This window comes from Candida theae (assembly GCF_024610275.1).
Source record: "Candida theae strain CBS 12239 chromosome Unknown scaffold108, whole genome shotgun sequence".
Classification (NCBI taxonomy): Eukaryota; Fungi; Ascomycota; class Pichiomycetes; order Serinales; family Debaryomycetaceae; genus Lodderomyces; species Lodderomyces theae.
In genome coordinates this window covers 1-13,839 of record NW_026261404.1, presented here as the reverse complement: position 1 = coordinate 13,839, position 13,839 = coordinate 1, and the positions used below count along the sequence as shown (strand labels likewise).

Below are 13,839 nucleotides of genomic sequence, written 5' to 3'. Positions count from 1 at the left end.
CTTGTTCTTTTGCCTCTCAAATACCTCTGGTTACAGAGCTCTGCCACTGGGGACTAGTATGAGCGTCCATAGTGCTGCGAATGGGCTCGCTTGTACACGGTGGTTGTTGTTGACGCACTTGGATGGCTCATTCCTCATCGATGGCGAGCCTGTTGAAGAGGAAGTGTGTATGGACTAATATAAAGGCCAATCAGCAGCACATTCACTTTGTTGTTATCCGCCATCTTGTGCCATTGAACCTTGCCCCCCCCCCCCCTCCTCCATTCACTCTTTGCTGTATCCAACGCCACGCAGGTTGTTGTGNCATCTCGTCTACGTTGAGAGCTCCGTCTGTGTGAAGCGGTTGCGAGTCTCAGCCTACTGCACCCCTGATCTCCCTATATTGTCTCATCTTGTGCTGATGATGCACATTGGCTCTCGTCGTGGGTGTTGATTACTGCTAGCCACTGATTCTTTAGTTGATCGATGTTTTTCTATGTTGCATACACTTCCACGACAATCACTTTTTGCAACAATGAAGTCAAAAATCCACCGAACAAGGTGCACAGAACAAATTGAAGAGAACACAGCTTCAACACTAGCTTACACTCCAGACGAATGTGCAGCAATCGATCCAGCTCACTGCTGCACTTATTTATGTCTCGATCACTTACGACTCTGTTTTGCAAATTATTTGCTATTCTGTTTCTCACCAAAAGACTGCAAACGGCGCAAGTTTACAAGAAATTACATTGCATTTCAAAACGTACATCCTCGGTTCTTTATATAACACTACTTACTGGTCTGTAGCCGGCTTTAATTTTGCTCCCTTTATCTTTTCAGTTTTTTGAATTACTTATGTTGAACTCTGTTTCTGCAGCCAATTTTGCGCATAAAACTGTATTACCGCTCAGTAACAAACCATATTAAAATATACCCTATAATTTCTATTTAAATCTGCCAGAAATGAAAAAAAAAAAAAAATGAAAAGAAACAAAGCACAGGGAGCCAAATCCAGAGGTATTTTGTCAGCTACTATTCACATCAACTCCATCTTCTTTTTTAAGACTGATAATCTGTTGCCGATACTAACGATGAATTTCTCAACCATGATTCTGTCCTCATTATCCAACTTACGCTCATTTGCTTGCTCACTTGAATCATCGTCTTCGTCTAATAAAGCTTCAAGCATCCAAATGGCAGTACTGTAGGCCAACTCACACCCCTTTAAGTCTTCTTTGACCAACTCGTTCACAGCTGCATTTCTCGACATCTCCAAAGCTCTATCAAAAATCAATCTTTCAGCTATAACTTTTTGGGTACCAGTTGCGCTTTCAGATATGGATTCAAGACCATCGGCCTTTGCGATAGCCGTATTTGCTTCCTTTAGACGCAACTTGATGAACTCAGCTTTTTCCAAACATTCGTTAAATTTCTCTCTTATCCATTGAACCAATTGGTTAATCTTGATAGACACACGCACGTCACGTTTGCCAGTGTTACTTTCACCATGATCAGCACCGACCGTTGCATTGTCGAACAGGTCATACCACCACTCGCTGGCTACAGACATCCCTCTAGCCAAAAGAGACAAAGCTTTGACATAAAGCACAATGCCTTCTTCACATATAGTGCGAACAATTTTTGGCGGCAAGGAATCATTGTGGTTCAAAAAATCGTGACCCGCATCATCAGACGAAGGCGGACTAGGAATTAATTGACTAAATTTCACATCCGCGAACAAATTGACGGCGTGTGACTTTGTGGCAATGGTTTCCAACTTGTTCAAAACAATTTCATCCGGAGAAAGAGTTTTTTCATCTCCGCTTGCTGATGAACTAGCCAAAGTAGCCGAGATGGGGAGGTTCAACTTTTGCAAGAGATCATTGTTGGTAAAATTGGGACTAGACATCACATTCGAAAAAGTTGCAGCGTCAGCTTTATCAGTGCCGTCTTGAAGATCACCTACACCTTCTGAAACACCAGCATCATGTGATGTATGGTTTAGAATCAGTGCATGATTTCCACCAAAAAGCCGATGCAGGGCAAGACCAATTGCTTTGCTTAAGGCGTTGGTGGGTGATATAGAAATGGATATACGACGGTCAGTAAAGCTGGGCCTCCGTTGGTACCCACCACCAGATGAATTCTTGCGAATTCTTTGCAATGGGTGGTGTTGTGTTTGTTGTGTTTGTTGTTGTTGTTGCTGTTGTAGTTGTTGCTGTTGTTGCTGTTGTTGTTGTTGCTGTTGTTGGTTATTCTTGAACCTGTCACTGTTGAGATGGTCTCTAGGATCCCTCATTGCATCAGCCCCAGTACCGGCACGAGCAAGTTCATCTGCGACCGCGTTAACTTCGACAACCCTTTTCTCGACGACAACGTAGTCCTTCTCCAAAATGATGTCTTCCGTTCCCAGTTTGAAATGCGCTGCGTTATTGTTTGCTATCGAATGACTGAGATGTTCGGGATCGGGACTGTTTCTGTCTATCAATCTTTTGATGTCATCGTCGCGGGAGGATCCACTTTTGCTAGCTTCTTTCTGATACCCTTCTCGAATAGTCTCATCGTTCGTGACATCTTCCCTGCCTCCATCAATGTCATTTGGGGCCACCATCGTCCCGTGTTGTCTAGTATCTTCCGCATCGGCTCCATCAAGCCCAGCCTCGTTACCAGTCTCATCATTTGTAGCCTGTGCGTTATGGGTGAAAGCTGGTGTCATGGGAGCTATAGCGTCATTCTTGCTCAATTGAGATCTCTCTGATGGTTTAAAGGGACTGATATATTCGCTGATAAACAAATCCTCATTCATATCTGAAGTATCCAACGGCTTGTCTGTGTCCTCCAAATCACAGGTGATCAAATCGTCATTGAAAAATTCTTGAAATGATATTCTTTCCGTGGGGTTGTACTTTAAAAGAGATCTTATCAATTGTTTCAAAGACTCGGGAACTTCAGCAGCCGAGGGGAACTTGATTTTGTCGTTGGCTTTTTCTATATTTTTCAACAATTCAATGTGGTTGCTTGCTCTAAAAGGTGGCTTACCAACTGCCATCTCGTATAGTACAGCTCCAACCGACCACAAGTCCGCTTTGGCATTGTACTTTTCGTACCTCAATATTTCCGGCGCCATGTAAAGAGGAGACCCGCAAAGCGTTTCTGCCATCGAGGTCGAGGGCAAGAAGCGAGCAAATCCAAAGTCTGCAATTTTCAAAATAGGTAATTCCCACATTCCACTATATTCCCCATTGACAAACTCTTGTTTGGAATGTAGAGGGGGGCACAAAAGTAGATTCTGTGGCTTAATGTCTCGATGTACCAAGCTCTTTTCCCTTAGGAACAGTAGGGCTGAAGACAATTGGCGAAGAAAATGTAGTATCAATACTTGGTTCAAGCCATGAGAATTTGGTGGCGAGGGATATCTTTGTAATAAACTTGAAATCACAGGATGAGTCTTTACTAGTTGACTTCTTCTGCGTATAAAGTAAGATAAATCTCCCATTGAGCAATAATCCATAACCAAATGGAAGTGAGCAGAAGTTTGTTTGTAATCAAGTAGACCCACTATATGGGGGTGCTTCATTGTTTTCAAGATTTGAATTTCAATCTCCAAGTTTTCCACAAGCTTCTTTGATTTCAACTTGGAGCGATATACTGATTTGATAGCCACTGGTTTGTTGGTGGTTGTGTCCTGACCTTTGTATACGATAGCAAACGAGCCCTTACCAATCTCGCGTCCAATGGCATACACACCAATGTAATCAGATTTTCCAGCAGCCATAGCTGCATTGGAAGTCAGACTGGCTGATAGAGTAGATGTGGCGTTGCTAGTGGTTGTGGTAGTCGATGCTGAAACTGCTCCAGATTGTACTGGGGCCGCCTTTGTCACGCGGTCATTGTGTAAAGGGGGGTGATGATGACGATGGTGGTCATGCAGTGGCGCGGTGGTTTTCATAGTGGTTGTAGCTGTGGCTGCGTTGGGCAAATGAAGTTGGGTGAGGCGATTACCAATACCTATGGGCAAGCTCTGGTTGTGCTGGTGTAGTGGGTTGTTTTGGAGTACTGATTGTTGTTTATGGTTGTCAGACATTCAATTAGGCAGATGGATAGAGATACGTGAATATTTGCGTATGTGTGTGTGTGTGTGTTGTGGAGGGCGGGGGTGGAAGATAGATAAAAGTACCGTGTACTGTGGTGATTATATGTGTGGGATACTGTTATTGTTTGTGCAACTGCAGACACTACTAATATGTGTATGTGGGTAGATGGCTAGATGGATAGAAGGTAATGGCAATATATGGGGGAAGGGTAGGGTATGAAAAGGTTGGCGATTGGTTGTAAAGTTGGAAGAAAGAAAGAAAGAGAAGAAGGATTAAAAAAACCAAAAACCAAAAAACAAAAAACAAAATAGTGTGTATGTATATATAGTGTGTATGTATATTTAATGTGTATGTTTATGATAACGATTAGAAATCCATTACAGTGTATATAGTGTATATAGTGTGTTATCGTATTATACATACATACATATATACATACATACATACATACATACATACACATGTTTTCATCCTGCATATAATACCATATACTTTTTCTAACCTTTTTCCTTTTTTTTTGTGTTTGTGGACACTACCTGTGTACCATTTTATCTATACATATATATCATAATTGCATATAGTCATAATTCATTCTTTATGTATGACTACATAAAATGTGCATCTACAAATACACACACACACACATATATATATATATATTCTGTGTACTCCCTTAGTTTGTATTTGTATGTGGATTAGTCATTCACATTATATGTATCCTTTCAATCTGTTTCTGATTAGATAAGAACAACCTATTGTGTAAACTTTGTCGTGACTCCAAAAAAAAAAGAATGCGACACGACACAAATGGCTAGTTAGCAATTTTATGTATGAGTCCAGTGCACCCCCTCCCCCTCCCCGTCCCCCTCTCCCTCTCTAAGTCCAAAATCTATATTAAATTTCTAGCTTAATAGAAAGGAGAGCCACTCCTTGCGGTCATCAGCATAGCTATGACATAAATTCATGTTTTACTAGATAATCAAACGCACCAAAACTTATTTTTTTGCAGCAGATTGAGTTAAATATATCTTATATGCAACCTTAACTACAAATCCGTATACTATAAAAAAGTCACTCGTAGTTGAGAGTGGAACAGAACCAAAGACTAGTGACCTGCCTTCCTTTATGAGATACCAAAAAGAAAACCTCAATATCATATAGTCAGCACTGCACCTTATTAACTGTGATTTCTAATTGCAGTATACATGTATGTGTTAAAACCAAACACTAACAAAGACAAGTACAGACTGCCGATTCTTACAGACCTCCGATTCTAAGATCTTAGGTGTAAAATTCAAATGACTCAACTACTTAACCAGAGTCTCTAGATGTTTCAACGCACAAATTCAGTGTCAACGATGCACTATTCACGCCACAACTTCACCGTTCCAAAAACTCTCTCTGCCAGCCACAGGCAACACAAAAAAAAAAATAAATATCCTGACTGTAGTTTAACATTGGTGCTCCAACATTCAATCCTCCTCCCCCCCCCCTTGATTACGACTCCCCATATCTACTTTCCCGACATGTCGGATTTCCATGGAACTATACAAAAGAGACATATCGACCAATTGGTACTTGAATATCTTATTCAGGAAGGATACGAAGAGGGGGCATTGGCATTCGCCGAGGAATTGAATGTGGACCTTGAACCTCAATCTAAACCACAACTAATTCCCACAACAAATGGTGATCAAGCAAGTGTCACAAGCTCAGGGCAGCATAGTCGCCAACAAACATTGAAAGGAAACTTGCAAAATCTCAGCAAGCTCCCTGATCACGAATTTTCTGACGTTATCTTGAATTATTATAGCAGCAGCAGCAGCAGCAGCAGCAGCAATAGCAACAGCAACAACAGCTACAACAACAACAACAACAACAACAACAATAGTAATAATAACAATGACACTAGTGGTAACCACAACAGTTATGCCAACACCCCATCAATTTATAATCGAAACGCCAAGTTTACTTCCGGGTATTCCACAATTAGTCAAAGACAGGAAATCAAACGATTGATTTTAAATGGAGAAATCACATCAGCAATCACCAAAATCAGTCGATGGTTCCCAATAATTCTTGATTCAAACAACCTCCTCCATTTCAAACTATTGCGCCTTAACTTGATCGAGATGATTAGAAACCACAAGTTCTCCTCACACCTGGAATCCGATGAACGAAAGTTTTTGAATGACATCTTGACATTTGTTCGACAAAATTTAATCAACAAGATATCAAACCTGCACAAGCTATTGAAAGAACTCGAGTTCACAATGAGTCTCTTGTGTTTTAGATTTGATCCTTTGGTGCTGGATTTAGAAGATCAAAAGGAATTGCCGTTAGAATTGAGGAATTTCTTCAACAAGAATATCCGAAATCAAGTATTCCGATTGGTTAATAAGGAAATCTTGGACATGTATGAGGTAAAGTCACTTTCCGATTACGATAAAGGATATGACAATGATGACCTCATAGATGAGCTCAGACTCAAAATTGAGTATGGGAATGAGACACCCCCCATGGGTGGAGGCGATGCTGGCATTTACGACTCATCACCTAAACCAATTGTGTATACGGGCCCTGCCTACGAAAGTTTTTCATTTGAAAACACTGCAAATATCCAAGATGATATGGATGAGTTTGAGTCTGATTTTGAGGATTTGGAAGAAGGAGAACAAGAAGATGAAGGTAGGGGATGGGACCAACTTGTTGATGTCAATCCTGGACAATCAATTGCAAAGACGTCTCCATCAGAGGTTTACAAAGGAGAGAAGGTGATTCGAAAAGACGCGAGCTCAAAGAACGAGGATGAAGTTGAAAGTTTACTTGGATTAGCGATGGAGAGCAAGTTGGAGAGTCTTGTCAAGTTATTTGTCTTGACGGAAAAGAAACGGCAATCTTTCGAACTGTCTCCTTCTCGTAAAACTTTTGAAATTAAAGAAGGCAGTTCAATTCTATGATATAAGTTATGAAAATTGACATAGTAATGTGTATTATACAGTTCTGCAGCTTCCCTTTAAACTCATTTGCTTCATAATATAACAATGGCATCAATAGTGTTGCCCGTCTCAATATTGCACTTACTCAAGTAGTTTTCGTTTTCTTCAATCGGTACCTCCTTGTTTTGGTTATTGAATATCTTGACATCATTCGGCTCAATGCTAGCTTTTTCATAGTTTCTATAAAGTTCCGACTCATTAAATAGTTTCAATATCTTGGTTCTCAAGTGCAAAATCGTGGACCCAAATTCCGGTTCCTTGTTCATTTCGAAATCATCCGGACTAAACTCGAAATAATACTTGACAAACTTGTTCAATTTAAACAATCCTTCATTCAAATCATTCAATTGTTTCCAATAGAGAAAATTGTGGTACCTTGATTTGTTTTTGATGTCGTAATACTCTTTCAATTGCGATTCACTAGATCTATCAATGATATTCAATCGGATATTGACGTGAGCGCAATGGATCGGCACCTCGGTAAATACATCCTTGGCATGATATTCCCATAATCCCAAATAGATGCCACTCCAGTAAACGACCTCATAACTCAATAGCCCAATAAATGTCAAGACAAGAATTTCAGTAATAAATTTTGACGTTGGAGTAATCAACAAATTCGATGTGAATGAATTTGCCCCTAGTTGACTCGTGAGGTAAGTGTCAAATTTGTATAGTAGTTCAATCAACGAAGGCATTACTATAATCAAGAATGGTGCCTGGAAATTCGAGGGGGACCAAATGAATTTTACTCAAGTAGTAAGTTTTGTAGTTATAATCTAATTAATCTGATGGTTGAAAAGCACCACCCAACAGAAACAGGCCAATGTCGTATATTATTATTTTTCGACACTAACTGATCCGACATCGAAAAAAAAAAAAAAAATCTTTTCCTTTTTTTCAAGAAAATTAAACAGAAGCAAATGAAGCAAATGAAGAGAGAGGGGGAGAGAGACATTGCTTCCAATTAGCTACTGTATTACAAGACAACTTCACATTTGTATCAACAAAAGTTCCAACTATAAGGAGGGACAGAAAGACCGTATGGATAACAGAGAGAGGTACAAGAAATATAGAGAGAGCCAGTCTGGTCATCCAGGCAGCACTCGCCAAAGCTCCTCAACGTTGACTACCAAACTAAAAAGCATCTTCAAACCTTGGAATAAATCGAACTCAAATGAGGGGGAAATTTCATTCAGTGGCAGCAACACATCACATTCTACCAAAAGCTCTCAACTAGAGCCAAAGTTTTTGGGCTCACCGACATTCAAATTGCCTGGCTCGTTTTACAATCTGCAGCCAGAAGAGGTGTTTCCTCATGCAGCAAAACTACCACAGCAACAACAACAACAACAACAACAACAACAACACCCTGCTCCAGTACAGCAAGCATCTCTAATACACTCACCGTCTAACGTTGCTGACAAAGAGGAAACAGCTGATAACCCAAATGATATTTTATCTGCATTTTTTAGAGAGAAAGGTGACAGTAAGCTTACTGATGTGGAGTATGAGGGTGTTATCGCATTGATGTCAAAATCAAAGATGGGTACACCTTACAAACGACCAATGACAGAAATGAGCTTCACTGCCGAAGAGCCTTCTTTCAAGAAAAGACACGTGGGAAATGACTCCACTATGGTTGGGAATCTGACTTCAATAATTGGATCGACACCATCCAGACCAAAAGCTTTCAAGATGAGTGGAAACACCACCATAAATGCACCAGGGTACACTCCAAGGTACAGCAAAGTGTACAACGACACTTTCGACAGGTCTTACCTGTTGATTAATAATACAACAAGAGGCAGTATCGGCTCATCATCATCAAGGAGAGTGATCTCGAGATCTAGACGTCCAGCCCCGTACAAAAGCAGGATTAACACTTCCATACTATCTCATGCAGCGGGTGATGAGAAGTCTGCCAGGGATGACAATACTCTGAACATCCACATTATCAATGCCAATTCCGATAAAAGCCACAATTCTAAACTGCCCAGCAAAGCAGCTCAAACTTTGTTGGACATATTGGATGGGAAGGACAAAATCGATGGCACCGTCAAAGATAATCAACCACATCAGAATGAGAAGCTCAAATTGTTTATCAATCCTTACGGATCAGGTTCGGAGAGACGACAAAAGAAGGGACCAGGTGGAGTATCTCAAACGCCTGGCGTAACTGCCCTGACTATTGGCAAAACCATATCTTATAGCAAGGCGGATCCCTTACCAAAAGAATTTGAACCGGCAGGGAATACCATACCTGAGAGCTTTACTGATGATTCAAAGGGAAAGGAAGCACTGGGCCAAGCATCTACAGAAGAAGAATTTTCAAAGACAAGCAAACCAATTAGCTTAAACGGAGTTACAAATGTCAAAGACAACCATGTATCATCCACCACTACCTCAACCACAAACCCATTTGGAACAATTAACTCACATATACCGGCGTCATTCACGTTTGGTAAGAAGGACCAATCTGACATTGGAGACTCTCAGAAGAATGTCAGAAGTACAAAGGGTGAACTTCATGTCAATTTCAGTAATGGCGGAGGTTCCAACCCTGTCGATTCTAATCTGCAGGTGGAAACGACCCAGCCATTAAGCAAAATCTTCCAATCGAATGGAAGTAAAGCTAACACAACAGGAGAAAGGGCCTTTAAACAGAATCCAGTTGCCAACAGTAGCAATGATAAAGCACAGACTAGCAAGCCAAACAACTTGTTTTTTGGGAATATAGAAACGTCAACTACCGAATCCACAAGCCAGTCAGACGCTAAAGAGAGAGGAGACTTTACAAACCTAACGAATGGCTCAAGCCAGGAGGACTCCACACCTTCCAAATTCTATTTCCCATCGCCGCAGCTTGTCACATATGACTTTGACGACGCAGAAGTCGACAAATACAAGTCAGTATTTAGCTTTTGAAAGAGACTGTGTACTGTATACATGAGGGTATAGATATAAGTTACATCATTTCCTTTACATACTCTAGACACCCCCTTTTTTTTTCTTTCGCAATAAAACAGCATCAAGCATAAAAATTCACCGATTTGGACTTTCTTGCTTGCACTTCACCGATTGCTTCGACAAAATCTTCGTGTCGAATGATCGATTTTCCATTCCTCAAAGCAATCATACCCGCCTCAACAGTAACAGCTTTCAATTGAGCGCCATTGAATTCATCCGTTGATCTGGCCAATTCTCTCCAATTTATTGATTCATTATCACAGTGCAACTTTCTAGCATGTATTTTCAACACCGATTCTCTTGCTTCCTCTGATGGCAATGGAAACTCAATTTTACGGTCCAATCTTCCTGATCTCAAAAGAGCTGGATCCAAAGTATCAACTCTGTTTGTTGCCGCCAATACCTTGACTCTATCATCTGAACCAAATCCATCCAACTGATTCAACAACTCCAACATTGTACGCTGGACTTCTCTATCACCACTTTTGTCTGAATCAAATCTTTTGGTACCAATTGCATCTAATTCATCAATGAATATAATCGTCGGGGCCTTTTCCTTTGCTAAAGCAAACGCATCACGAACCAACTTAGCACCATCCCCAATAAACATCTGAACCAATTGCGGAGCAGCCAATTTCAAAAACGTGGCACCCGACTGTGCTGCACACGCCCTTGCCAACAACGTCTTACCGGTACCTGGCGGACCATACATCAAAGCACCTTTGGGTGGCTTGATACCCAACTTCTTAAACTTATCGGCTTGCTTCATAGGTAAGACAACAGCTTCAATCAACTCTTCGATTTGGTTGTCCAAGCCTCCAATGTTTGAGTAAGTTTCCGTTGGTTTCTCATCTAGCTCCATTGCCTTCACTCTTGAATCGTACTCTGATGGTAAAGTATCTAAAATCAAATATGAATCTTTGTTAACACCAATCAAATCATTTGGCTTCAACTTCTCGTGGTCAACCAAACCAATCATTGGAAGGAATATAGTTTGCCTAGTTGAAGTCTTGATAACTGCTGATTTCCCTGACCGTGCTGCATCAATGTCAACATTGGCTCCTTGCTCACTCGCTTCCTTATCGACATCTAGGTCCAATAACTCAACAACGTTTCCAACCAAATATGGCAATTGCTTGTTGTTGTTTATTTTGTCTTGATTATCTTTGATTCTCTCCAACATCATTGTCTTCTCATGCGTGAGACGTTGAGATTCTGACCTCATAACCTTGATATCATTGTCTAGCAATTTGGTCCTATTTATTATATCCGAAGTCGATGACTGTAGAATTTCCAAATCGAAAACATCGTCCTCTCCTTGATTGGCCTCCAATTCTTCCAATGTTACCATAGTTGATCTTTAATGGATGTGGGATATACTGACTGACAGGTGGATTGTACTCAAAAAAAAAAATAAAAAAAAAAAAGAAAGAGAATACAAAATAGTGGCCAGTAAACTCAAACTAGATTGTCTTAAACAATAAACGTTTAGTAGTTATCAAGCAATGCTTAGTGTTGATGGGTGTGAAAACTAGCGTAAGTCTCTAATCGGGAGGCTGAATCTGTTCCATACAAGTTGAAAAATAGGATTTTCCTCACACTCTTTATATATTTTTTTTTTGCCACTCATTCTCTCTCATTGACGATATTGGACATTGTCGTGAAAATTAAGAGTTTTGCGACACATGACCATGAACGCGACACTGAAATTTTGTAAGTAGATATAGAGTGCATATTTAATAGGGGAGCCATCTGCACATATGCTTAGAAGCAATTGGCTTTTAGTATAGAAAGTAGTTATTTGATACCTCATACAGCCATATACACAGTTTTACTTTTCACAGATAGCTCCCACTGTGCAAAGTTTTGAAGTTGTGAATGAAAATTCTCTTCTTTTCACTTTTTATCTCACGCGACTGCAACATTATACCTCCCCACTGCAATCCATCAATCTTTTCATCGCAATTAGCATGACAATACAGGTTTACCACGATCATCTGGAAGTTTCTGAGGAGGAGTTCCTTAAGCTTAAAAGGTTGGTGATTGAGGGTACGTCTACATAATTTGCTGTCATGTGTTTCATAGCACTACTAACTTTTCACTCCAATGTAGCTAAAACCTTGTCATATTGCCCTTACTCCAAGTTTAGGTACGTTTTTCCAACTCCACAACGTGTCCAAAACGTTTTATCAATTGCAACGACTAACAAATTACTTTTCCATAGAGTTTCATGCTGTGTATTAACCGATTCAGACGATTACATCACCGGAGTGAATGTCGAGAACGCGTCATATGGTGCAGGGGTCTGTGCCGAAAGAGCAGCTATTACAAGAGCAGTGGTATGTGTTTGATTCACTAGACCGACTTCCCTTTTTTTTATTTTTCTTTCACGTTGTGGATCGAGGTGTGAACGTGTAAGGAGCCATTGGACGATAAACAATAATACTAACAACTGCCTACCTTTGGTGTCCAGAGTCAAGGTCAACGCAAATTCAAAGCTATTGCCATTGCAGCAGATACACCAAAACCTATTGTACCTTGTGGAATATGCCGGCAGTTTATTCGAGAGTTTAACGAAGATATCCCTCTTTTTCTTTTCAGTGAAACAGCAGACTACTACAAAGTCTACTTAAAGGATCTTCTCCCCTTGAGCTTTGGACCTGGGGACTTGGGTGTCGAACTCGAGTAGGGAAGGTGAATGACTATTTTTAGCATTGTATATATTTACATGCAATATCTATTCGCCGAGCTCTATGAGCGTGGAAATTGTAGTATAGTGTTGACCACCTCAACAAATAAGTATTGACCACAAAGCATGCGGATACCACTGGTTGATGATTTGGAGCACATTATGCAACGACCTAAACGAATCGTCTAGAAAAGAAGGTCTAAATGAAGTCTTGTTATATTCTCTATTGATGAAAGAAATGACAAGAAATCGTTTTCCACTTTGCGACCAGAGCCATTGTTTGCCGTCCAATTTCCGGCGCTCAGTTTCGATCATCCATTGGTCAACGAGGCATCGAAGAGTAACCCAGCCCCCACGTTGGCGAAAAATATCTCAATGAATCAAGGAATGCAAGAATTGAATATACAGCTGGATACAAGCTTCCCATTGAGTTGTCCATTTCACTCGGCCCTGATCATGCATTGAAGACAGCCTTTGAAGACCCTACTTATGTTGCCCCTATTGGGCTTAGGAGCATGGACCAGGTACTATTTTGAGGTGAACTGCATATGATACAAGGGGCGTGGAACGTACACGAATCCAATCAATTAAGTGTACAGGTTATTGGTTCGAAGGATCCACCATTGGGCGAAAATTCCATACGCTGAAATCGGGGATGTTATTTACAGGGACAACACACTTCAAGAAGTGTTGGAAATCCTCCAGATATATCAGGGGCCCCGGAAAAGATGCTGCAAAACCCCAAAGATTGACCAAACTTGGAACTGGAAATGCTGGTACATTGGCTTGAGAAAATGGCCAATCATCAGGGTATACCAATAACCATCATAAAATTGTGGTCTTTTACAATCTAATAAAACGTTTGGAGTAAGCATGACTTGTTTGGGTCCTTAAATTGTCCCGTGTTGATTGTGCTTTGCAGTGTTACTTCTTTCGAATCAAAGATGGACCAGTTCGTTTGGGATTGAGGATCAAATGCCCATTTGTTTGATTGGCCAATGGGTTTCCACTGAGGAAGTAGGGTACATGTGAGTGCATTAGTTGAACCACGAATAGAGGATGAGAAGGAATCAAAAAGGCTTTGAGCAACCTATGCGGAGGCGGA

The 13,839-nt window shown here is 40.6% G+C and overlaps 6 protein-coding genes across 6 annotated transcripts; 3 read left to right on the top strand and 3 right to left on the bottom strand. All coding sequences in view use genetic code 12, as the record gives it.

Moving 5' to 3' along the window:
* Nucleotides 1-1,018: 1,018 nt before the first annotated feature.
* On the bottom strand, nucleotides 1,019-4,066 carry ATG1 (serine/threonine protein kinase; the record flags this gene model as incomplete). Its single annotated transcript, XM_051751133.1, has 1 exon — nucleotides 1,019-4,066. One exon carries the CDS (start codon nucleotides 4,064-4,066, stop codon nucleotides 1,019-1,021), a length of 3,048 nt encoding a protein of 1,015 aa, XP_051609621.1.
* Nucleotides 4,067-5,602: 1,536 nt separating this feature from the next.
* KGF57_001879 (glucose-induced degradation complex subunit) lies at nucleotides 5,603-7,036 on the top strand (the record flags this gene model as incomplete). The annotated part of the gene is made up of 1 exon (XM_051751131.1): nucleotides 5,603-7,036. One exon carries the CDS (start codon nucleotides 5,603-5,605, stop codon nucleotides 7,034-7,036), a length of 1,434 nt encoding a protein of 477 aa, XP_051609620.1.
* Nucleotides 7,037-7,107: 71 nt separating this feature from the next.
* KGF57_001878 (uncharacterized protein) lies at nucleotides 7,108-7,773 on the bottom strand (the record flags this gene model as incomplete). Its single annotated transcript, XM_051751130.1, has 1 exon — nucleotides 7,108-7,773. One exon carries the CDS (start codon nucleotides 7,771-7,773, stop codon nucleotides 7,108-7,110), a length of 666 nt encoding a protein of 221 aa, XP_051609619.1.
* A 346-nt stretch (nucleotides 7,774-8,119) lies between these two features.
* KGF57_001877 (uncharacterized protein) lies at nucleotides 8,120-10,003 on the top strand (the record flags this gene model as incomplete). The annotated part of the gene is made up of 1 exon (XM_051751129.1): nucleotides 8,120-10,003. One exon carries the CDS (start codon nucleotides 8,120-8,122, stop codon nucleotides 10,001-10,003), a length of 1,884 nt encoding a protein of 627 aa, XP_051609618.1.
* Nucleotides 10,004-10,106: 103 nt separating this feature from the next.
* On the bottom strand, nucleotides 10,107-11,396 carry RPT5 (proteasome regulatory particle base subunit; the record flags this gene model as incomplete). Its single annotated transcript, XM_051751128.1, has 1 exon — nucleotides 10,107-11,396. One exon carries the CDS (start codon nucleotides 11,394-11,396, stop codon nucleotides 10,107-10,109), a length of 1,290 nt encoding a protein of 429 aa, XP_051609617.1.
* A 167-nt stretch (nucleotides 11,397-11,563) lies between these two features.
* Nucleotides 11,564-13,199, top strand: KGF57_001875 (cytidine deaminase; the record flags this gene model as incomplete). Its single annotated transcript, XM_051751127.1, has 5 exons — nucleotides 11,564-11,581; nucleotides 12,190-12,194; nucleotides 12,270-12,384; nucleotides 12,519-12,730; nucleotides 12,944-13,199. 5 exons carry the CDS (start codon nucleotides 11,564-11,566, stop codon nucleotides 13,197-13,199), a joined length of 606 nt encoding a protein of 201 aa, XP_051609616.1.
* Nucleotides 13,200-13,839: the final 640 nt, after the last annotated feature.